This window comes from Leuresthes tenuis, unplaced genomic scaffold, assembly GCF_036924035.1.
Source record: "Leuresthes tenuis unplaced genomic scaffold, fLeuTen1.0.hap1 SCAF_9, whole genome shotgun sequence".
In the NCBI taxonomy this organism is placed as follows: Eukaryota; Metazoa; Chordata; class Actinopteri; order Atheriniformes; family Atherinopsidae; genus Leuresthes; species Leuresthes tenuis.
The window spans coordinates 24116318-24142872 of record NW_027325363.1 but is presented as its reverse complement, the minus strand read 5'-3'; the positions used below and the strand labels follow the sequence as shown (position 1 = coordinate 24142872).

General features: G+C 39.7%; 1 protein-coding gene across 1 annotated transcript; it reads left to right on the top strand.

Moving 5' to 3' along the window:
• The first annotated feature begins 459 nt into the window (after window positions 1-459).
• LOC140314611 (myelin protein zero-like protein 2) lies at window positions 460-24993 on the top strand. Its single transcript, XM_072392918.1, has 5 exons — window positions 460-759; window positions 19196-19365; window positions 19721-19931; window positions 21399-21573; window positions 23026-24993. The coding sequence occupies exons 1-5, from the start codon at window positions 705-707 to the stop codon at window positions 23183-23185; spliced, it is 771 nt and encodes a 256-aa protein (XP_072249019.1). The 5' UTR covers window positions 460-704; the 3' UTR covers window positions 23186-24993.
• Window positions 24994-26555: the final 1562 nt, after the last annotated feature.

Here is a 26555-nt window from a genome sequence, read left to right as displayed (position 1 = left end):
AATGTCTGATCACACGTGTGTAAGAAAACGAACTTGATTAAGTGAATGTGGCTTTGTATCTTAAGGCCTAAGCAAAGATTGAACACATTTAGATAAATTAAAAAAAGGGAGGCAGGCGGTTTTCATTTCTCAGTAATCCGTCAAAACCCTGCCCAGAGTATAATTAAATATGACATAAAGGGATTCAACAAGAACTTCTGTGGTCGCTTTAAGTGTGCCATATTATAGCAAACATTTCATACTGTTGAATCAAACCACATAAGATTGACTCATGTTCATTTATGCCTACATCCCTTTATACTGTTTAAAATTGGTGAGCAGTCCAGGCCATTGGTCAGGTTTGCGCAACGGCACACATGTAGTAGCAGAACAGGTTGGATGACCGTCAAGAATTTGACAGCTTTTGGTTTAAAATATCAGACGAAGATAAGAGGGAGGCGAGGAAAGTAGACTACTTTGTTACTCCGCCCGAAATTGTGGTGGGAGGGTACTGAATTGAGATGTATGAGGGCAGCGGCGAGTTGTAACGCGTCTTTGGAGAAGAAAAAGGTGGAGGAGAGAAGTCGCCGTGACTTTTCTTTCTTTTTTGTTTCCATCCTTCTTCCGAAAGGGGATCCGCAGATTTACCTTCTCTGTGAGTCGGCGAAGGAGTCTGTGTGGGTTTGTTGACTGTCGGGTCACGTATTCTGCTGAAAGTCCAATCAATGTGCGTAAAAGGGCTCTACTTCCTCACCGTCCTGTCTGGACTCGCAGCTTCAGGTGAGACCCCCGGGTTTGGTGTGATCGAGAACGAAAATATCATTATGGTTTCACTTAGTGTGATTTCTCCACATTCGTTTTTTTCGTCTGGTTTTTGGCTTTGTTTGTAAAAGTAATGTAAGTATTGTAAACAACATCTATGTTGTCTTTTCTTTGAATATCTACACTATAAACTAGTTTTACGCCTGGGTGTTCCAAAGGTTTACATACAGACATGTCCCAGGAGTCTGTTATGTCTTAAGACATAACAGGAAGACCATTACAATAAGAAATGCCACAAATCACAGAGTTTCAAAGACAAGAGAAAACACTGATTGCATGTCCATTAGCGAAACCTCCGCGGGGACCCCTAACCTCCATCTCAGCGCGCTGTCGTGCGTCATCGGGAAATGGAGAACTTGGCATTGTGGCACCGAGTGGGTCGTTTAAGAATTCCTGCAACGCCGTAAAAAAGCCATAGTGGGAGCAATTTATGACAAACGACTTTACAGTGTTTACTGGCATCAGATGCCGGCCGTATTGTCTTTGTGGTTTCATGTAACCTCCTTTCCTGCCTCTTAAAGTGCATCCGTGCTTGCGTTCATGGAGACTATGAAACGGCCAACTGGAAGCAGATAAGTCCACCTGCTTCCCGTTCGCGGGGGGCCAGGAAATGTCAGTTGGATCATAACAACTTGTCAAATAAACAGTGGAGTAAACAGTAATGGAATCATACCCGTCTATTAAAGCCACTCACGTCCAAATGCGCTGATGGCACGACTAATGGAACATGTTTTAATCGCATAAATTGGTGTATCAATGGCAATTCATTCAGCAGACACCAGGTTGTTTAACCTTGAAGTAATCTCTGTCCATCCCGGTTAAGTGGATTATATTGATTGAACATTTCCATCCACTGCCAGAGCAACATGCAGGGGTTCTTTGTAGTAGCAAGCTGCTTATGTTTACATTGAGCATGTGCCTGCAGAGCTCTCATAATACAGTCGGGCTGATCAGCAGGATGACTGAATGTAATAAGTGGACACAAGAAAGATGGATCATCAAAACAGCATGTTCATGACAAGCATGTTGGAACTGATTGCAGCTCAACAGGATGATGAAACCAGACAGCACACACACACACACACACACACACACACGCAACTCATTTTAATAAGACTTGTTATAAATTTCAAACTTGTGTGCACAAAAAATGGATACAGGCTTGCTGCAAATGAGAAAGCCTTTAAAAAAAAAAAATAGATATGACATTAAGAGAGAACACTCTCACACTGCTCCTCCTGCTGTTTTGCACATTATCACAGCAAGTGTGACAGTGGTGAATGGTCATGATTGCTCTCAAAGATAAATGCTTTTGTGTATTTTTCTTTAATTGATTTCTCTGTAAACCCAAACTGTGCCTGATTATCTGAGAGCAGCAAAACAGCAAACATTAGTTTAAGGTGTCTTATGAGCATCCTGCCACCTTTGTGTTTTGGGGACGTTACGTTATCATATTTTCACTACATGATTATTATTGTGGCCAAATGCATCCACAATAGTGATATTATCACAATATTGATAGAAAACTTGTAAAAAAGATACATTGCTATTAGGCTCATTCACCTTTGTTTTGACAGTTCACTCATTTGTTCTTGTAATTGTATTTATCTCAAGTGAGGTGTTAAGGAAGTTTAAAAACAACACAAAAATAAATCTGCTCTCTGTAATGTTGCAGCTTTTATCAGCTGAGATGAAATCACAGTATGTGTTATCAACATAATGTTGATATTTCATTCTTTTATGATCATGATTATCATCAATGCCCGGTTTATTGTTACAGCTATAGTATGTCGCCCACCCTGCCAACCCAAAGTTTCCATCCTAGACTGTTCGAAATATACAGCATGTGAAAGGGAAGTTTTTTTGGATCAAACTGCAGTGCACTCAGTTCTGCTGGAAGTTACTCACGGTTAACTGAAACCTGTTCTGCAAATTAAGTCGCACAAATAGAATAAATGTGCAGCATTGGCATTTTTTCTCCCAGTTCTGGCGGTGACTGTATTCACATGAGCCCTTTTTCATTTTGAGCATTAGCAACTTTCCACATCGTTTCCATGGTTATTCCATCATGGGCTCTGCCACACTGTCTACTCGTCTTTGTTGATAGAGTTCTTCCCATCTTCTGCTCTGGAAAGCCAATTATGGCAGATGTAATATCCGTCACTACCACAACACCGGTGCAGGAATGTCAGAACCTCATTCAAATTTCAACTAAAGTGAAAAACATAGAGAATTACCAGTGCTGAGGGGCCGCTCGCATTTTGTGAACTTGTTTGGCAAGAACTTTTATGCAACTGACTTTGATTTACATGTTAAAGTCCTGCACTGCTGGTTTAAAGAATGCATAAACAATACACCACATTGCTGTTTTTCCCTGATAGGAGGTTACATTATTCTCTTGTTTTGAGCTGATGAAATATTTCAGGGGGTAAAATGACATTTAAACTGTAATCATTTATCTTATCGTGATCAGACTTTCTTTCCAAGCTTAGAGTTTGTAAGGAAAACAAAACAGTAAACAGACTCTTTAAGCTCTTTATTGTTCTGTGCTGCTTTATGTCTTGTTCTTTAAACCATAGTTTGATATTCCAATTGTTCTTGTGTCTGATTACTCGGCAGAACCAACAACAAACAACCTCAGTTTTTAAAGCTTAAACCAGATTTGTCTCATATCTGTTACTTCTTCTGCAAATACAGATGCCAGACTATAAGTCTCTATCAAACATTCATAGCCATCTCTGTTGACAGTAACTCTGTATTTCTCATTTTGGTGCTTTTCTTTAATTCTTCTTGTCTTCCTCTAACACTTTCCTCTTCAACCGAAAACATGAAAACCTAACAGGCTGACATGTGCCGGCCTGCCCTGATTTACAGGTTTAACACGCACAGGCACACAAACGTGAACAAATGGCTGACTGCAGATTACCAGGCGCTCACACTGGATTGTTTAGGCTTCAGCTGAACTCTGTCAAGTTTACAGTGTACGAGCAGCTTCTTGTACCTGTTTACCAGGAAATAACGGTTATCTCTCCTGAAGGCGGCACTAATCTCTCCACAATAACAGGTCGGCAAAAGAAAACATGTGGTTTTTGACACACCATATTGTGTTGTAATACCTAGAGGAGTGTCTGGCCTTTGAGTTGAGTTGACAGAACAGCCTGGGGATGTGTTGAGTTGACAATGACATGTTCATATGCAAGGACACACCAATCCCAAACACAGAAGGCTTATTCAGGGCACATCTGCAAAGTGTTTCAAGCAGACTGTGCTCTGCTCTGATATAAATAAGCAGGGACCTGGAAATGATTCATTATAGAATAAGGAAGAATGCGTGTTTGCAGGTTTAGCAAAGGTTTGAGTATGTGTGCACACACAGTGTTCATCTGCATCTTGGTAAAATGTGAAAACTGCATTTTTGTGAGGAAGATTTCTTCTTTTTGCCACCACTCACTTACTTCCCCTCTTTTGGTTTCCAAATATTTAAAGTTACGGTAAACAAGTTGAGCTACAACTTCAAACAAAATCTCCTGGGCCTTTACAGCATATTACATGAGGATTCGTTTCCCTCAAATCGTCTCTGAGTCATCTGATCTGTAGGAGGCCATCGCATATATTTCGTCACTTGCCAATAGTTGAAACATTTCTGACTGAATGCTGAGCAATCATGATATAATTTTCCAAGCAAGCAGAGCTATTAATTTCCTTTCTTTGTTTAATATGATTGCATAGTGGCGTCTGCATGTGCTCCACTGTATCCACTAATTGTTACTGAAAATGCAAAAACAGAAAAGCTACATATTCAACTTTTAGTCTACTTATTATGAACACTGTACTCATCAGTTTAAATACATGAAAGCATAAGTTGCTTTGGGTTTGGGTTTGCTTTGGGATCAGTTTTACAGTAAATACTGTAAATTTGTGAGATATTTATAAGTATTTTAGGCATATATTTAAACAGGGCTGTGATGGACTGGTGACCTGTCCAGGATGTACCCTGCCCCCCAAGACCCTGAGTTGGATTAAGCTGGTATAGAAAATGGATGGATGGATGAATTTAGAGAGGTACTTGTCGCCCTTGACAACTTAGGTTAGAAAACTCTACTATCCATTTTTGATAGTAGAGTTTTCTAACCTGTGGTTAACAGAGAGAAATAGTTTTTTTTAACCCAAAGCAGGAGTTCTATCCCCCCTAAACTTTACCAAGCAGTTTTCTTGCTTAAAGAGATGTTTTTTAAAGTGGAGTTGTGCCAAATACTTGCCAAATACTTGGCACAACCCATATTTTTGATTAGTCAGTGTTTTACCTTCAGTAGACAGTGGTCAGAGTGCTCTTAGTTTGGAGATTCAGAAACAAATCCATCAATCGAATGGCTAAGCTAAAAGCCACGAGAAAGCCAAGGGACCACGAGAAGAGCACTTTTTTTTTGCCCTAAAACAAAACTAAAATTCATTGTGGTTCCGGCAAGGTACCATAGAGTTTCACATCTTGTCACATTATTACGATCAGATAGTTTTTACTTTGCATTACATTTACAATCTGTGTTACCATTTGATGCAGAAGTGAGGCAGTGTACAATTCTACAATATTTCACAATGCTATCACACGTTTGAGCTGTTTTAGTATTTTTCTCATGGCTCTTTTTTGAGTAGCATTTAGCTTAGCTTGCCTGTCAGGAAACACTATTGAAAATGAAAATGGTCTAGAGGTAAAATAATCTATAAGAAATCCAGAAGAAAGGAGCGGGAAAAAGAGTGATACGACAGATCAACTGAAAACAAATCTAGAAATAATAACCCTTCATCGATTCATCGATTCATACTTTAACCAGTCAGATAAAAAACCCAGTTGGTAAATCAAACTACTGCCGATGCTGAAAGAAAAGAGCAAAAACATCTTTTCCAATGAGAATACCCTTCATGGTTAGGACACTGATATAAATCATATTAAGCTAAAAAAGCATCCACATCCACCCATTACTTAAAAGCCACAATTAAAGCCCACCCTTAGCTGCAGGTATTTGACATAAATCCTTTGCCACAGATGCATAACTTGAAACCTAGAAAGATGGATTCTCTCATGACTATTTCACAGGAGATTCCAGCTGGCTTGCAATGTAATGATTTTACACACCACACATAAACGCTAAACTACAGTATGCTTCAAACCACTGTAAGCTGTTGGTTCCTAACACCTGTAGAAGCATGCAGCACTGAGTGAGCATGTTAAATAGCGTATTAATTCAACTTTTCATCTCATGGAAACAATTTGTTATTTCTTCTCAAAGTTATGCAGTCCCTCTTTAAAAAGTCTCTCGGAGGCACATAAGAAAATAAAACTGTTTACAGAGTAGGTGTTTTAGTGACAAGTAAACTGACCCTCATTTGGAAAATTGGCATGCGTCCCTTTAAGGCAGCAAGGAAAGAGCAGAGGTCTGTACCTCCTCCACAGTGTTGTTTCTCATAACTGTATATATTGTCAGTTGTGCAATTAATCATCTGCTCAGGAGCAGAGATGGAAGTCACAGTGGGACTGGATCCACTCTGACTCATCCCACTGTTGCACAGCCAGTACGCATCTATATAATTCCACAGTAAATCTGTGAAGCTAATGCAGTCATTTCTGAGTTTAATTGTTTGTTCAACAGAAGCCGGTGGGCTGAGCTGGATCGGAGCTCACACATTAGACCCCCTCCTCTCCCTCAGGAGTTTGTAATCCCAAGAAGTTGTCGAGTCAGCCGCATGGTGGGAGTGTAAAGGGCTTGATGGATTAAACTCTTATCCTCACTCACCCACTTCACGTTTGCTCTGGACATTGTCGCCTGATGAATTACAATTGGTTAGGAGGAAGCAGGAGGAGGGGGGGAGAGGAGAGGAAGAAAGTGTTGGAAAAAAGAGGATGATGCTCAGCATTTGTTTAGACTGACCTTTAGAGTGTGTTCAGACAGATTTGTCTGGTGTAGTTCTTACACGGCATTGAAAGAGGGCAAGAAAAGTAGGTTCAGCATAAAAATAGCAACATGTGACATTTTCAACAGAGGAGCTCTAACTTTTTCTCCAGATAATAAAAGAGTTCAGATTTACTTTTCCAAACACTCAATGTCGAGTATGTTTCTCTCCTTGACAGTGAGACATTTTATACTTCAGTTGTACTTGAAGAAATAGGCACGGACACCTTCAAATGCTCTTTTATGAGAATGTCTGAGTAACACTATAGCTGATAGTTACACATGCAACTCCTAAAACCATTTATACATCTTCGATTGTATTCACTCTGAGAGCCTCTTACAAAACAAGGGGACCTGGTTGTTTGATTTGTTCCAGTTACAGTAAGGGAAAGCTCTGGTATGTTTAAACCTGGATCCTATTTTCTCAACTTTTAGAGTACAAATGCTTGATATGAGCAAATACGTTTGGAATTGGTCATTTTTTGAGAAAGAACACTGTGACTGACAAATTCATTGTGACTATAATGTAACCCAAAGGCCAACTCTCCCCACCAAAGAGAAGTACTTTTTTATCTTAATCCTGCCATGCATTTGCTTTTGCAGCTGCCAGGTCAACAGCAGGAGGCACAAGTTCAACAATAGATTTCTGTGCTGCATCATCACAGAAGTGCAGAGATACTTGGTGACAGAAAGTGTGGCTCATCCAAGCGCCAAATAACTTAAGATTGTGGATTCAGGCCAATAAAAAGGCAGAAAGGAGTCTCAGCGTCCCAAAAGCAGCAAGCGTCTGTGGTGCCTCAAAATCCCATGTCATAACACTTTTCTTTTATGACAACACGGAGAATATGATAACATGTTTTCAAGGATTCGCATGTACGCAGATGTTCTTTTGGGGCTTCTGAGTAAAAAGTATATCAGGCCATGCTATCACTTGGAAATATCTAACCATTCATTTTAAGAATGTCAAGATCTGCACTACAGTAAAACCTGTTCTAGCAACTGTGCCGTACAAAGCCAGTGTAGCTGTCATTCATGTTGTTTACTGGATGTTTAAACTCTGTGCAGTTTCCAACAAGTCCTCCAATCAAAATGATCAGATAGGTTATTCGTCCATACTTTCAGATACAACCCATAACATCCTGTAAAGTACAGCCACACATACCTCATACATAATACAACTCATACCTGTACAAGTGTTTCTACATCAGAGCAGATTTTGTTGGATGGCAGCTACCCGCAGTGCTTTTTTTTTTGTTTGTTTTCAGCTGTGGGACATTTACTCAGGACCAATATATAACAACTGTTTTTTAAGTTCAGGTAATAACACTACAAGGCTTTAGTAAAACATATCCTGGTTGGGTTTAGGCAAAAACACCACTCTGTAACATTAGAAAACAAAACTACTTGGTTTGGGATGGAAAGCAATCAGTTTTAGGGCTAAAATGTACTCTTTTTACAACATGGATGCCATAATAAACAAACTTAGTTGTGAGCATTTTTACTTACTGAGCCCAGTGAAACTAGCATTAACACCAGGCTGCTGAAACTGTTAATAGACAAAAACAGAAATGTGCATCCAGCACGAGAAACCACAGAAGGTCTCTCATTATGTTTTAGGTTTCCCACGTGTCACCATTAGAACTATGAAATAGTGTTTTATTATTTAGTTATTTCATTACTGAATCAACTAGATTTACCAAATGATAAAAATGTATGTTTGTAAAAGACATTTATCACAATCTTTAACTGCCAAATGTGGGTTTGCTCCCTGGAAGTGTGGCCAGTAATACTTGCAAGCAAGTCATTTTTTCCCTTCAGTTTGGAAATGAGGAAACATGAACCATTATTTGTTTTCTTTTTTATCTTCTTGATTTCGCTAAGCTCCGCTTTCCCTGTAACTCTAAGCCATGTCTGTCTCTTTTCTATCACTCCTGATCTCATTGCGGTTTTCCTACGACAATTCCTGTGAGATCACACAATAGACTTGTGTTACATGTCAGATACGCATCTTTCTCTGTAGGAATCCCATCCATAAAGTTGTCACCATGTGAATCCCTCTGTGGCATTTTTACCAATACATAATTTACTTACATAATACATAAAGCGCTCTGCAGTACAGCTGTTTCGCTTTTACTGGTGACATTGTTTTCACTACTAGAGTGATTCCAAAGCTTTTTTCTTTTTATCTAAATCAGACTTTAAAAAAATTGGAAAGTATCAAAGGTTCAAAATTACCATAGATATCCTTCAATTAAGCATGTAAATGATGGCCTACCTAAAGACAGTGTTTGTTTTGGCACACTTTTACACACAAGACTGATGGAAAATGTATATTTCACAGTCTTGCTCATCTCAGGGGTTCCTTCCATTACCACACTCAACACTCACCTGCCCCCTCAGCTTGGTGTTGTTCACCTCTTTGAGCACACTGTTACCTGAACCTGCTTTTCCCAGCTCTCAGACATACCCCTCATGAAAGACAATCCTTGTTAAAAACAGAGAAAACTATCCTGGCCTCACAAAGCTCTCACAAAATAGAGAAGAGACTCTTTGTAATCGCCTGAGCTCTTTGCCTGGGCTCTTTTATCGTGTCTTAAGTGTTTCCTCCAAAACCAGCACAGCTGAGTCGGGTTTCCTCCGGTGGTCCCTTTGTTTCTGAGCTATAATGAAGAAGGGAAAGGCACAAACACACCATGTAGGAAATAATGTATTGAAACCAGTTTCCTGATTCAGAGTGTTATGCCAGCTGTTTGCTTTCTTCTGCAGTTGGTGTCTAAGACAAAGTTCAGACTTCAAGGCATACAGCATCATCTGACCATGGATGTTGTCATACTTTTTTACTAAATGCCACCCTGTTCACCCTTTTCACAAAAATATGAGCAGTCCTTAATTCCCCCTAACATAACACATGAGAACATGTTTTGGGTTGTTTTGTGGAACATCTTTAAAGCTATTCTAAGAAAATATCTGGAGCAGAATGTTATCTAAGCATTTAAGACAAGAGATCAATAAACAAGCTTGGCTCTCTGCAGTTTTAACGCTACAATCATTCAGTCTGACAAGAGTGTTTGTACGTTTGTTAGCTAGCAGTGATTAACTGCACCGCAGGCAGAATCCTTTTCGGTGCAGAGCATGCCAGATGATTTTCAGCTGTGAAAGGACACAGTCAGAGTGTCCTGTTTAGCTGAAGTCTGGAACTCTTCAGTTACATGCAAGTTCAGAGAAACAACTTGATTATCCTAAATCTGAGCAAAATAAAACTCTCTGTAGCACGTGTTATTCTGGAGTTTTTAACCAGGTATCTGTGGCAACGTGGTATGTGCGGTGCCCTGCGCTGCTATCGATTTTATGTCAATGAGCAGCGATTGGTTTGCTGAGCGTGGAGAGGCAAGCTACCGTAACAATGGAGTTGGCTACAGCAACTTGAAGCATGGCAGCAGCAAATAAAACCCCGGAAGCATCACAAGAAAGCTTCTGATGCCTCAGACACAGAGCAAATTCAATAAAGATAGATTACTGTCTATAGAGCAGTGATCCTGACAGTGTTTGTGTAATTACTCTCACCTCCTGAAGTTCCATAAAGGTAGTTTCACTAGATAGATTTGAAAAAGCCTAATATAGCAGCTTTCCATAACCTTAATCACTGACACTATTTGGAACTAAAACTCCCTTTTAGTCTGTTCAGGATTATTTATGCCTCTCCACTGTTCTATTAAAAGGATGGACAGTCATTGTTGTTGCTCCTTCAAGCTGTTAGCAGACCTATCCTGGCTTTAATGCAGCCCAAGAAATTTGTAAATGGTTCAAAGAGATGCCAGCATGCCAAAGCATTTTCCCTCTATGCTTGAAATAGTAGGTGCAACCAGACCGTTCTCCAGCACTGACAGAGGGCTGTAGTTGCCAAAGCTCCCCTGAATGGCTTTCAGAACATGACAGGCGAAAGCCTGCGATCAGATAAAACAAACATTGAACTGTTTGGCCACAATTTCCAACTCCGAGCACAGTGGAAACTAGGCACTGAATATCACTTCACTGTCCTTACAGTTGAGTGTCGTGATGTTATGTGGAAATGTCCAAAAGCCACAGGGGCAGGATTAGTCAGAATCATGGGAAAGATTGATGCAGAAATCAATGTATTCAAATCCTGAGTGAGAATCTTTTCAATGTGTGCAGCATTTGACCCAAAGGTTTACATTTCACCAAGACAACAACACTAAGCATATACCACCATGAAAACACTGGAGTGTTGAATCCAGTTGAGCTTCTTTGAGACCCAAAAATGCCAACACGGTCATCCTGGCTGACAGAGCTGAACATTTCTGCCAAGAACAGTGGAAGAAACTTGCAATGAAGGGTGTGCCTGACTTGTGGGATCATTCTCAAGAAAACTGAGGCTGTCATTGCTGCCAAAGATGCTGTAACCAAGTACTAATTGTAGGGTCTAAGCACTTATGTAAATAAGATTTTTTTAGAGCCTGAAAGAAGACTAAATGTGGAACACTTGGAAAAAGTCTGAAAACTTTTCATCATGAGTTTATCTATGTAAAGCATGCATGGATGGGGTTATACACATTTGACACTAGCAGAAATATTATATGGATGGGGAAAAAAACTACTGGAAATGTTTTTCAGTCTCTTTGGAAGGCTTTTTTACAGTCTTGGGACCACAGCCAAGCTAATCAAATTTAATCACACTCAAGTGGGCTTTGTTTGATTATTTTTGCAGTGGATTAAAGCATTTACTCCCATTTGGCTTCAGACAGACGAGTGGACCAATGCAGTTTGTACCAAGTAGTGTTGACAGACAGAAATAAGTGTATTAAAGGTTCAGCAAGTTCATTTTATTGTGACATATTGGACATTCTGATAGATATTTTGGAATTATGCCAATCCATTATACCAGATGGAACTGGTGTGTGTGTATGTATAAGTCTGTATCTGTGAGCCGTGCGCATACACACAATAATGCAAAGATTAAGATTTTATGACCTGTTATAGTTATCCTTGATGCTGAATCTGTTCATGAATCCAAACATCTGGAGTTCATATAAGCAAAAGTATGCACAAACACACACAACTTTTCCCCAGAGGTATGTGTTAGATAAGATATTGACCTGCGCTGATCCCATCTGGGAAATGCTTTCATTTCCACTATAACAGTTTTTAGTAGGCAATCAGTCTGTGTCAACAAGCTTCAAACAAAGTCTCGTATTTTGTCTTTCCGATGACAAGGAAGGAGTGTAGTAGGTATCCTTCAGGCATTTCATAGCATTTATGAACTGAGTGAAATACAGATTAGACACTAAGATTGAATCAGGACTTGGCTGATGCTTCATGTGTCCTGTTTTCCTTTTGTTGTGTCAGTTTTGTGGAATTCTGCACGAGATAAAAACTCGGTCGAAGACACGTTAAGCATTTATTGTACCATATGAGGACTTCTCATACATGTCAACTAACAAATGTGATTATTTTGTAGTTTTCCCAATTTTTTCCCATGACATGTGTGCTTTTTGAATGAAACCTAAAAATCACCTCTTTTCTTTTAATCTGCAAGTGTCTGCAAAAAGTAAGTGATCAAGTGTGTAAAGAAATGAACAATCAAATACAGACTGCTGCAAGTAGGTCAACATAATTAAGAGAAATGCATATATTTGTCTCTACTTTGGCCAAGCCCTTCTCTGTGGGTGAAATAACTCCAGTTCAATAAGCTGTGAAAGCCCTCCCTGTGTCTCTGGATGCTGGGTGTGGTCAGCTCTGGCGGGGCAGGATATTCAGACATAGACACGTGAGTGACCACAGACTGGACAGAAAGACGTGCAGGAATACAGGACTCTACTTACAAACAAGCAAACAAACAAAAAGAATGATCTAATCTTACTCTTACAGACATGCAATTATGCAATGAATACATTTTCCATAATTTTGTTATCCTTTAACTCTAAAATCCATACACTCAGCTCACCCATCGACTCAATCACCCTGCAGTTGTTTATCTCTCAAGCTCACTTTCACTCTTCTTTATATTTATCTCTTCTCTCTTTCTGTAAATGACTAAATATCTTCCCTCCTAATGGCTTCACTCATGTAATGGTATGCCAATTAGAACCCGCTAATGACCGATTAAAAAATTATCATGTACTTTTAGCTGCTGGGACAAATTAGTAATCGAGGCACTGTGTATTGCCCTAAAAGTGCTATCGTTCTGCTAATATCCTTTCTGCCTTCAAAAAGGCATAATTAACCTTAATCTTTAATCAGCTCCATTCCCGTCAAAGGACAAATTAGAAGAAAGGATTGTGATTTTTTGTTGATTAGTGAAGCTTATATGATGTCATGTGCTGTAAATAGACCTGGTTAAAGAGAGGAATGGGAAATGAGGTGTTATGGCTTTGAAGACCCACTTTTTCTCATGACAGTTTGAGTATGATGAGTCATTTCAGATTTTAATTATTCGGTAGGAACAGCATTATATTGCTCTCCTAATCCTCCATGCACTCACAGAAATACGAGTGTAGAGACAGAGGTGTTCAACTGTTGATACCGACCTCTCAGTAGCAAAAGTTAATAAAGCAATTAAACTCATTTTCTTTATATGTAAACAAGTCTTGGCTGCAGTAGCTGAAGCTACTCTAATGGTGCTGTCAGACTGTTCCACTGTGGTGCATTGAGCTAAGAGCTGATGTTAACATGCTCATTATGAAATGTTAATATCCATCCATTAGGTATACCACTTCATCCTTTAAAGGTTAGGAGGAAGTCCAAGTCAATCCCATCTGATTTTACATGAGCCAATGGGTATACTTGGGCAGGATGACATGTCCATCACATACTAACGCCTACTCAAACATATGGCCAATTTATTCACGAACTGATCATATATGCATGTTTTTAGCTTGAAAGCAAAGCAATTGGAAATAACCCCATAATGGCTCATGGAAGTGTTAACCACGACTACATCATGTCATCTGCAAGGCTTATAATGATGTTTATCAAGTGAGATATAATATTTTTTTGCATGTCTCTGTCAGTGTGTTGGTGCGAAGGGAGGACCCAGATGCAGAACTCAAAGAAACACAAGGTTTATTCCAGGAAACACAAGGCAAGAACAAAAAACACGGCTGAGCCAGATATGAAAAATCTCAACTGTGACAAATACATAAACAAGACAAGACTATGAATGATGAATCATAAAACGAAACTATGAAAACTAGGTGGCAAAACCTGACAAATGTGACTTGACTTGACGTGACATGCCATGAACATGAAAGGTAAGGTGAGGTAAGGATTCAGCAGTGTGCTGAGGGAAACCTGGAAACTAAGTACTGTGGGGAAGTGATTAGTGATGAGGTGCAGCTGTGGAACAGAAACAGGTGACTTGAGTGAAACTTAACGTGACAGGGGAAAAAACATGACAAGAAATAAACCAAGAAACCTGAAAACAAGAGAAAACATAATCAAAACGTGACAGTCTCAACATTTGCTATTTAGCTTTAAGCACTTGCACACATGGGTTTGACAACAATGACATTGGTTTTTCAGATATTTTGCTTTCAACATATATATTGAAATGTTGATTTGATGATGATGCATGGTCAAATGTTAGAGTCTGCACCAAAGTTTGTTGCCATTCATATGCTACTGTCCAAATGAAAGATGACAAGTGGAAAGAGAGTGTCAAAGTTTCACAGGTTTAGCCTGTTTCCATTGCGTCACAAAGAAGGGAACAAGATAATGTCTCTCATCGTCATTTTAATGCCTCGTGATTACTCACACGGAATGTGTCCCTTTAATTACCATACAATAGTGAGCCAAGTAGATCCTCGTGTTGCAAAATCTGAGACGGTCTGTGGCAGCGTGCACCTTTAATGCTCATTGCAAGTTGGGTGTCAGTTTGTTTCTACAGGGCAGAGAGACGTGCAGCAGCTCAGACATGAAAATGACTCTGCCACATTATGCGCTTAGAGATAATAATAAATGTAGACTTATTTCACGCCACATTTAATAAATTTTTTTAATATTTTGATCGAATAGTTAACAACACAAAATTATTGAGAGTTATAATGGCTTGTAGATTCATGGGAAGTAAAGAAAGTAGACTGAGGACAGGTGCATTATGGGAGATTACCCAGCAGTATAAACATACTCCAGCATAATTAAGGCGATGACTCAGGGTCGACAAAGCCAAACCTATATGTAAATATTATTCTATTTCTTAACTTAAAGAAAAAGCCTGGGTCTCTCAAGCCCGTTCTGAAAGTTGGTTCAACAAGAGAGGAGCCTGTTAACTGAAGGAATTCCCTCCCAAACTACTGAAATTCTCTGTAACATTTGAATCCACTGAAGGCTTTTCAGGGGAAATATTTGGATTCTAACTGTATGAATTGTAATTGTCCAGACAAAACATAAGAAATACATGGACTAATTATCGTATTTAGCAACAGTGTAATATTAAATGTTCCTAATTTGACGATATTGCATAGGTAAGAAAATAATTTGGATGTTCTCAAGTGTGATTCAAACTCTTCAAAGAGACAATCTCAGTTTTATTAAAAAATTTTAGAAGTAAAGGTGAGATTGGATATAAATCTACACTTGACACACAATTCTAGATAAAGAGTGGGTTTTTTAAGTAAGGGTTTAATTACATCAACTGTAAAAGTATGTGGTACATAGCCTTTCAATGAGGATAGATTGTTCACACTCGATATAGAAGGATTAATCACGGGGAAAACTCCCCTTGAACAGTCTTGTTGGGATGATTTTCAAAAGACAAGTTGAAGGTGTAGATTAAGCTGTCCTTGTCCATAGCTCAAAGAGCTCAACAGGACAGAAACAGTCTAAACAAAAATCTGGTTCTGCTGCGTCAACATTGGAAAGGATCCCAGGAATTCTCTCTCTGATAGAAACCATTTTATTTGTGAAGAAGCTCATGAAGTCGGCAGTACTGAACCTAAAAGAATGCATGGCTCAACACAGGCTGGCTACAGTACTGCAAAGAAATCCGGGATTCTCGTTTTCCTCCTCTGTTAATGAAGAATAATAAGCAGTTCTACCTCGGCCAAGGGCTTTCTTATGTGTTATGAGATTATCTTTCCAGACTAAGACCATTTTTTTCTAAATTAGTGGAATGTCACTTCCTTCCCAGGAATCTCAAAGTCTGCCTTTAAGTATGAAGCCATAAATTATACCAGTGAGCCTGTCTCTTCTGACTAACCCTCCAAACTGCATGCTTAAGGCGAGGCTGATGTACTTTTGTTGCACAGTGGACTGTGTACCATACCTGTGTAAGTATAGAATGGAATTTGGGTGTCAAAGTTGATGCCTCACAAATACACTAATTCACAGAGACAAACTGACATGTGTGTGGAAGAACAAGCCATCATAAAACACACTTCTCAGTTATGATGACATTTTGTTCATTTTGTCTGTATGTGAATAAGTGCCTCTGCACCAATAACAGGAAGCAGGTATAACAGGTGCAGAGAGCTTGTGTCAACGAATGTACATGTAAAAAATGCACTAGGCTAATACATGGTAGCTAGTACATGTTTTTTTTGTGCCAGCAATCGCCAGTTCTGCAAAAAAAAGAAATAATGTAGAAGTTTGAACAGTGTTTTTTCACTAAGTAAAACTATATAACGATGTTTGTCTAGCTTTGGATAGGCTCCCGAGGAATATATGTAGTGCTTGAATAAGCTCCATTTTAAGCTTTAATGGTGTCCCCATATCATGTGGAGAGAGTATAATTTTAAAGAATTGCCTTTTGACACTCAGCACTCAGACACTGTTGTCACTCAAGTTAATTCCACAGCTCTAGCTTCCCGTGGGCAAGCACACACTGATGTGGCACTAATTCCCATATCTTTGGTCTGCGGGAAATAAGTGTCTTTTTGGCACCAATATGTTTCAACTACTGTCTGAGGAGGGCTTCTCTGTCAGAGGATAATCAATGTTGAGTGTTCCATGCAGACTTTAGCATTGATAGCTAGATATGAATTTGTGCGGGTTTTTGGCATGTTTGCTGAACAAAATAATAATGGAATTGTTTGTTTAAATGTGCCTCCAGGATTTTCTGACAGACACTGGCTATAACAAAATTTCTTCTCATATGCTTGCAGTCAGATAATGTAAACTTGAAGGTTATATATATATATAAAAAAGATCAGATAATGCAAACTTATGGGGAAATACTCTTAGCTGTTCACATTCTAATAAACCTGAAAAAGATCAGTAGTATAATGAAGAAAGAAACAGACAGAAACTGAAAATATTAAGAATCACGTGGATGGTACTCATGAATATTACTCTGGGTCGTCTTTATCTTGGTCAATCCTCACATCCCTACCTGGTGTCTCAGGCTTATTTTCTAGATTTTATGACAGCCAGATGAACACACACACACACACACACACACACGCACGCACACACACACACTCACCTGCAATCAAAGCAGGGAGGCCCTTATTGGAACCATTATTGGATATACTGATACAGCCAGTACAGATGCTATCTGCGTAATGAATATCCTAAACACAGGCAGTGTAATCAAGTGACTTCAGTGTGCCTGCACTCTCAGCCAGGTAGAAGAAAAAGCAAGAGAAGGCAGAGCAGAAGCCTTTTCATCCAACAATCAGTGCACATTTTAGAGGGATGGTCATTTCTTACAGTGTGTCCTTTGCCTGTATTGCTCACTTGTACACACTACTCCCAGATTTTATCTGGTTCATTTAAAACACATTAGTCTGTCAGAGTGCTGTTAGGGCCCTGCGATGAGAGCGAAGCCGGCTAATATCTAATGATGAGAGGGAGCCCCGACTCCTCCCTGCCCACAGGAAACTCTCTCCAACCCGATAAGAAGCAGAAAACACTACTCAAGCAGCAAAGCAACCCTCCCCGACATTTTCCAGACAAGCTCCTTACTAAATGCACAGTTATTGTACTGCAGAGGTAACTGTATGGCTCAAAATGTTTTCCTTCTTGACTTTTGTCATTTTCTCTGAGTCTGAGTCTGAGCTCTGAGTCTCTATATAACATTGGCAAAAACCTTAAAGTTACTCCACCATTTTGAATGACGAAATGGAACTTAATCCACCCATACTTGATTTAGGGTGATAAATTATTTCCATTTATATATTTAAACTGCTGTGATAGATATTATACTACATTTAGTTATTTAGCAGACACTTTTTTATCAAAGTGGGGAACAACATTTAAGCCTCAGTATGGTAAGAAATTCTAGCATAAGCATTAAGTGCTAAATCTCTTTAAAGGACTAGAGTAGAACAGATACAGAAGTGCAAAGTAAGTGCAAGTTCGGCAGGTTCGAGTGTTAGAGGTGTTAAGAGAGGAGGTGTTCTCTTCCGAAATGTGCTAAGAGATTATTGAAGGCATGGAGGGATGTACCTGTTCCAATAGCATTTTGCTTTGGTTGTAGCCGCTCCACCACAGTGGAGCCACAAGTTTGAAAAGTCTGGACAGAAACTGCCTTGAACTAGATGTTCTTTCAGAGCTCTTTTTTCTTTCTTCTGCATAGACCTCATATAGAGCATACTTCTGACGACAAAGCAGGCCTTGTCTACCCTGAGCTCACTGCAGTATAGCTGTGCAGACGTTTGGCCTGCTGTGCTACTAGTTATCGACTTTAATAAGGCTAGACATGGCTGCCTATTATTAGAAGACATACAGCTCTCTCTATAAATAGCCCAGGTGATTTTGACTAGACAGCCCTCACATAAACTTCCTCAGGGAATTAGCCTCACACACATACACAGTGAGCTGCTGTAGAGAACAGTTGGGTCTTCCTTCAAGAAGAAGACTGTGATCTCCAGGAGGGAGAGGTGCGATTAAATAGTTCACCACACATTGCTAACAAGCTGCCAGGCAGGAAATCAGCTTTTAATATGGGTCTTCTAATATCCCTCTCCACTCTTCCAGATCATTTTCTTTTTCACATCTAATAGGTCTACTGTACAGATGAATACAATCTATATCCATACAATATGCAGCAGACACTCAATAAGGTGCTGCTAGTTTGTTTCACTGATCTGAAATCAGTTGGAATTTCAGCATGTAAGAAAGCAGATTTTACTGGGTTACTGGCTGATTAGAGGTGTAATCTCTGTCAATCTCGGAAATACAGTGAGGTAGAGGTCTCAAAATATGTGTAGGATTTCTGTATGAAAGGTAAGCTTACTGCATGCAATACATTTACATGAGGACTTACAGTTACTGCTTCTTTTACTGTAGCACGGAGTAGGGGCAGAGGCAGTCACAGGGTGCAAACGCTGTACACATTCAGAAATCTGATTAACAGATAAGAATGATTCAGAATGCATCTGTTGTATTGTATTATTTTTATTATGTTTAGCTATGTATGTTCTGATTTTGTTCTTCTGCTTTCTGCCGAAGATGTAAACTCTGGTTCCACACTTTATGTTTGCTTGTTATAGGTGTGCTGCAGGTCAGCGGGATGCGTATATACACGTCTTCGAATGTTGAGGCAGTCAACGGGACAGATGTTCGTCTTAAGTGCACATTTCAGAGTTCGTCTCCCATCAACCCCAATTCTGTCGTCATATCCTGGACCTTTAGACCCCTTGGACCAGGCCGAGAGGAGTCGGTGAGTCCCTGTATCTGCATGTGTGCAATAAAAAGTTAGATCAAACTTCACGTCTCCCTTGCTGTGTCAGGGAGAGTCCACCCCCTCAGCCAGCTGAAAGAGCAGTTGGTGAGTCATGACACTCCCTGTAGAGTATCTATGTTTTTGTGCCTGTGTGTATGCATATTGAGAATAGACAGAATAAGTCTATTCTCTGGGTAAGTCTCATAGCTTTTTTCATCACCTCAGGAATAAAATCCATCCTTCCCAAAAGCAGCAGCATCAGTTTGATAACTTTTTATCCAATCAGTGGCAATCAAATCATTCATTGCCTTTGTTGCTTCAACCAAATATACCCATCAAATTCCACTTCTAGGTGTTCCACTACCAGCAGAAACCATATCCTCCTCCAGATGGCATCTTCAGGAAGCGCATTCTTTGGGATGGGAATATCGCGGGCCGTGATGCCTCCATCATAATTCGAGAGGTCAAGTTTACCTACAACGGCACCTACATCTGTCAGGTGAAGAATCCACCAGACGTCCATGGTGCAGTGGGAGAGATTCGACTCCGTGTTGTCACTTCAGGTCAGCAGGGGGATTTTCTCACAATTTATTTCACCATATTACCATATGTCAATTGCATATTAATTTAGAGAGTATAAGAAACACAAGTCCAGCAAAGTTGACTTCCAAAAAGGAGAAAAGGATCTAAAACATAAGCACAAGAACACAGGCGCATGTTGAGATTTCCTGACTACTGTAAGGGTCAGGAAAACAGATATGAACACATGAAGCTAATTAGTTTGAATCAGACAACCACAGGGTTTGTTTCAGTTATCCAGTAATTTCCTGGGAACTGGATTGCACAAGGATGTTCAGCCTGTTCTGCTAAGTCAGATTCCAATAATAATGAACAGAAACACTCAATTCAAAGGGTACTATGAGCTGTGTCGGGAAGAGCTTAGCAACTGTTCGTCACATTACAATAAGTTGAATGACAACATAACAAAATGACAAAAAACAGGAAGTCTGCTAAGCAGATAACATTAAAACGAGCCTTTTAGCAAGATAAGGTATTATGGTTGGCTTAGATGTGGAACTAACTGCAGAGTTGTTGCTTTTGTTGATAAAGTTATTACAGCGGCAGTGATATTTATGTTGGGTAATTTGGTGATCAGCATAATGCATCGAGAGAGTGCTTTCTGGGTTTGGGGACGTTGCAGTTTGTTTTGAAAATGGGCATTTTGTAGAGGGAAGTTCCCTTGGCTGACAGTAGAGCGATGTTCACTACATGGGGGGTTAAACACGTTCAACAGACACAGAAAATTCATTGAAAATGAATGACTACAAAGGAACCCAAAACTGGGTCTGAAAATATGCAAAACTGCTTGCAGGAGACAAACAATCCACCCTCTTCTTATATGCAAAATTGTACATCCTCTGCTCCTCCTGTCTCTCCCACCTGTTCCTCCTTTATATAATGCAGAAAAGACTTTTGCAAAAGATATACCTGTTTATCCTCATTTTTAGCTCCTCTGGCAAGCCTCCTCTTTCCTCCAGGTGTATTTCAGGAGTTGAGACGTCCCTCAAGATCCTTTGTTGAGACTGATTTCAGGGTCACAGGCAATGACTTCAGATGAGAAAAATAAACACAAACTAGAGAAATGAGAAGAGCTTCCATTGCATTGCTGCAATATGTAATACGGAAAATATTTTATGCTATGTCGGACCAGAGCATAAAGCGTAGTAGTTTCACATTTAAAAGGCTCTAAAATTGTAGATGCCTGTATCTTTTTGCCTTGTTTTCTATTGAAAAGCCTCCTTATCATGTGACAATGTAGACATGCAGACAGAAAGAGCCACAAAGTCAGCTTTGGGAGTCAGGAGGGCACGCCGGTTTACAGTGACTTTCACTGAGGAGACTTGGGTTCATTTCCATCTGATACTGATAGGTTTGGTGCACATTTTGGTGTTAGACAAAATTAGGAATTTTGTCATTTTATGTCAGCATACTCAGTCCTCTTCATGGACGTGTCTCCCTGTCACTTACAGCCTCTTTCTCCGAACTTCTCCTTCTGGCCTTGGCGATTGGAGGCGGTATCGCTGCTGTCGTCATCCTCCTCATCATCATTCTTTCCTGCAGGAGGTGCAAAAGGAGGCAGAGACAGAGACACCCGGAGGAATGTGAAGAGGCTCCCCGCAAAGAGAGAAAAGACCCCACTGCGTGGTAAGGCCAAGCAAAAGACAGAGGGAGAGGAAGAGGGGGATCGAGTAAGGAGCAGAAGAGTCACACACTATCTCTCTTGTTCACGGGGGACTCTCGGGATCTGGGCATGTGGTGCTCCCTCTTGGGGCCAGGGGCTCTCTTCCTACTGGATACTTCACTTTCTTCCTTCTTCTCCACCTGGGGCTTTTGGATCCCAGATTTGGAAAAATAACAGGCAGCTGTCATTAAGCAGAAATAAATGCAAAATGTGCCTTTTAATAGAAATCTATAGCTACTGAACTTTAGCCAGACTGCTGTGTAACCTCTAATATATCACGTGCCATTCAGTTTTGGAGAGAAACAACTGTTTTAACAGTTCACCTTTTCCTGTTTAGCTAAATGGGCTTCCAGACACATTTCCTGTGTAGAGTAAATGTTTTGATGATATAGATGTAGAACAATGGTGTATTCTTGTTGTTTACTTCCCTACTAATACATTTGGAGACCCAACGAACCACTGCAGTGCAAGACAAATGTTTGGTATATTATTTCAAGAAACAATAGAAACAGTGGAACAATGAATGAGCACTTTCCCAGTTTCCACAGAATCTTTCTTTGATCGCTTCATGAACACGAACGTTATGAAACCCAACACAAAGCTCTAATCAACCCTCATTTTAATGTTCGTATATGCCAGCTGTCTGATCCAATTTGTTGAGGTTTATCTGAATCTGCAGGAGCATGCTGGTTTACGTTTCTCTTTTGTTTCACTACTGAAGTTATGTTACTGTATGTGACTGATTTATTGGCTGTTGTATAATAATGGATGTGCAATCACATGATCAAACCCAATTATGAGCACTTGTTGGAAACAGACTATGTTTACTGTATTTTTGTACAGTTTTTACCAACACAAGCACAAAAATGTCTCATTTTAATCGATCGATTCGGTGTTTATGTCATTGTCAAAAATATCACTATTTACTGTTTCTAATAGCCTATAGTCTGTTTCAAACAATAAGGTCATAAACGTCTTTTTTGGGCATGTGAGACTTCTTTTACTCTTTCTTGGGTTTTCAGATCTTTCTGTAAAAGGTGCCGGAACCATAAAAACCTGTGCTGTGATAATCTTAAGGAGAAGCTAACAACTTTTTTGGTTTCATATCGGTGAATCTGTTTAATGCAGACTTCAAACTAAAGCTTTTATCTAATAATTTGGTGAAGGGAGCAAATAAGTTCACCCTGATCAGGTCAGTAAACAGATGAGATTTTGATCCAAACTTTGTACACAACTTGGGATGACTGAGCCCAGTTTGATGCTAACCCTATGTCCCTGCTGCTGTGTGTTTGTGTCTGTCCCCATCGCGTGTGGCTTATGCACATGCGTGAACATCAGTGACTCATCAATGTGTCCCACATGAACATACGTGTATGTCTCCTTCTCCTGTCTATGTGCGTGTATGTGTGTCCCAGTCACCCATCAAGGGCCATCCACCTCTACCTATCACAGACAACTCTAGAGATTGACAGTTCAGACGGCATGATCTCAGACCCCAGCACTCCAGATTCGAGCTCCTCAGAGGATGAGGGTCCTAGCTCAGATGATGACGACGGTGGGGACGACTCCGACTGAAGAGGTGATGACAGAACAGAGAGAAAAAGGCACTAATGTGAAGAAAGCCAGGGAAAGAAGCCCAGGTGGTATCCATGGATCCTACTCTTCTTCAAAGTAGTGGTTGCTGCTGTGACGTACTCAAGCACATTGTTCAAGAATGTGAGGAAAACAGAACCTTTCCAAACAAGAACAGAGAAATTCAATCTTCTGATGCAAAGCAAAGCTTTGAAATTGGATCAGAGGTACAGTAACCTTACTGTTGAGCGGGATCAGAGGTGTTATTATGCGTTTAAGTTGGATAAGACTTGAATAAAACAACTGGGCTTATAAACCAAATGTCCTTGTAATCCTAAATATGACCTAGCTTCTATCTGGGATGGAAAAGGGGCTCTATTCTTTTCGACAGCCGTGTGCTGGTATAAACGTGGATACTATGGTTATGGCAGGAAAGTCAATAGCCAAATCGGCAGGCAAGCTAGAAGATATTGGGATATATGCAGGCAAACTGAAAAAGCTTTTGGCTGTCATGATGAGCCATCACAGATCTGTAGCCGACAGCTTTTGCAGTTTTTCTTCTCGAAACAGTCTTGAGTCATGTGTGGGATCATCTCTCATGCAGTAGTATTTTTCTTACAGACAAAAGTCGACTGTTAATGTTGGTCGTGATTTTTTTTTTTTCAGTTATGCGCTCCATTATAAGAGATGGGTGCTTAATTACAAGGAGCTTTCACTTGCACATGTAAGCCAAGTTACTTTTAATGTGTCACAGCAAAGTCCTTGAGTAGAAAACAAAAAAGAGAGAATGAATATTATGTTTCTGTCATTGAATCTTAAGGCCAAATTCTTGATCAGTGAGTAGGCAATCACACACAGGCACCTGCCCTGAAAGCCATGTGGGAACATGCAGTCAGATCTGAAAACCCTTTGATTGTAAAATGTCCTTGAAAGGCTGTTTCTCCTCTCCATGCGCCTGTGAATGCATCTTTTCCACTAACAAATGATTGTAATGCCTGTGTTTCATCCTTGTATGGCAAAGATTTTACTTATGTTTGATATGTTTATAGATTTTATAGAATCTTTTGTGTTCTCTTTGTTATTTTGTCATTTTTTTTTAGATTTTGTCAGAAACATTTGATCACATTGTGTAAATCTGTCACGATTGTATTTGTAATAGAGCTTTTATACAAAAAGAAAAAAAAATAGCAAAACAAGATTTTCTAATAAAAATGACTTTAAGTCGATACCACATTGTCTTACGAAATTTCTCCACATAAAGGTGATGCAGGCAGAAACTGTTTGGCACGTGAAATAAATAATCTCACAAAAAAATAGTTGACAGTGCTAATCTATTATGTAAGAGAGTAATCGTGTTATACAACATTTATTATGCATCATTACCTTTAATGCACCACCTCCAGTTGTGTGTTTACGGCGTGTCTGTCTGCAGAGCTCTTCAACTGTTTACCTGTAAACATTGCTGCAGTGGATGTCTGTTTAATTTGTTGGCTGGATGTGCTTACTGCTGCATTTGTTACTTCAGTCTTGGTTTTCCTGTTTGATGAATGCTCACTGTTCATGACCACGAATATGTTTCTGTGTGTGTGTGTGTGTGTATTGATCAAAGTCTGCCCTGTGGATGTAGCTTTAGTTACTAAGTGACAGAACTTGAGTGTGTGCATGGGTGTGCAGAAGGAGGTTTTACTCATACTGTAGGGAGGGCCGGGGGGTGGACAAGAGACTGTTTATGCAAGGTAAATGATTGCATGTTGCTATCGTGAAACCATGGGTGATGAACTGATTAAACAACAATACATTAGCTAGATTATGTTGTATGTATCATCAAAGCTTTCTTTAATATCTCTTTTTAGCAATTAATTTGCCAAGAACGTTGGCATGTTGTTCAGTAATTGCTTTTGGATGTTGGATGATCAACATACTCTCAAAACAAATGACTTGATTTTTTTTTATGCCAATACTCAGAAACAGTTTAACTTTCCATCCATCCATATTCTATACCTGCTTAATCCAATACAGCGTCGCGGGGGGGTCTGGAGCCTATCCCAGCTGCAATTGGGCGAGATGCAATCCTAGCCAGTTACTGTTTAATGCCTAAATCTAACCTGGCTGTTCTTAAGTTGTAAACCTAATATGGACTTGGTAACAAGCCGTTTGAAAAAAGCTTTCCATGTAAAGTAAATGTGGGGAAAATACTGGGTCAGGTGAGTGCAAACTTGGATCTCTTCTTCAACAGTCATATATGTACTTTGAAATCCAGATTTTCTCACCCATTAAATATGATAATCATGACTTAACGAAAGCTTCATGAATTGCCCGGCAAATTTGCCCTCCAGTACATCACTCGAAAGATTAAAGTTAGGGACAGTTTTATGAACCTCTGTGAGAATCTATTGATAGACACGAATGCAATGCAACACACTCATTGCTGCATTAATAAAAAGAAAAGAAGCTATTACTCTTTTCTTGTAACAGGTGTTATATTCACTACCAAGTCATTCCATTAAATAAAAAATGAGGCAAGTGTTGGCAGTTAATCTCACATCTCTGTCAATGAGGCTCTTCCCAAAATCAATTGAGCGTCCACTTATTCCTTTGTCCCTCCAACCTTGATGGTGCTGTGTTGGCTCTACACATTATCTACATACTGTGCTTTACTCCAGTAATAGTGTACATATGCAGGCTGTAACAATCACGGCACAAGATTGTTAGCTTCAATTCAAAAAGCATGAATCTGGTTTCTATGAACTACTTTGTGGCTACTCCGATGTCTGTGGTGCCACATTTTGCCTGAATTTTTCAAGGAACAAGGTAAGGTTATTTGTATAGCACTTTCTTTTTAACAATGCTACAAAATGTCATGCAGACAGATAGATGTTCACAAAAACACAATAATAAAATGTCTGATAAATGTATCAGACATTGGAAAGGCTTTATTAAAGAGGAAAGTTTTAAGCAGGGATTTGACAGCAGCTACAGACTTGATGAGCCTAATTTGATTGGACAAAGAGTTCCATAACACAGGGCTCTAATGGGAGCCGCCCGATCTCCCTTTGTAACAAACTGTATTCTAGGAATAGTGCAGGAAGGCAAGCACAGGGGTGAAGTGTTCCTGCCTTTTCGACCCAATAATGAGTCTGATTGCAGCATTTTGAACCAACTGATGAAGGGGGACCAAGCTGAGTATAACAGAGTACAGCTGTCAAGGTGAAAATAGACAAAATCCTGCATAACTTTTGATAGGTTTAGCAGTTGAAAGAAGTTACCTGAATTATGAGAATGTACACTTTCTAATTGTTATGTCCCTACTTGAAGACAGCCCTGGTGTTAGAGTGTTCCAGTCCAGTCTGCTGTCCTGGTAAACTCCCAAATA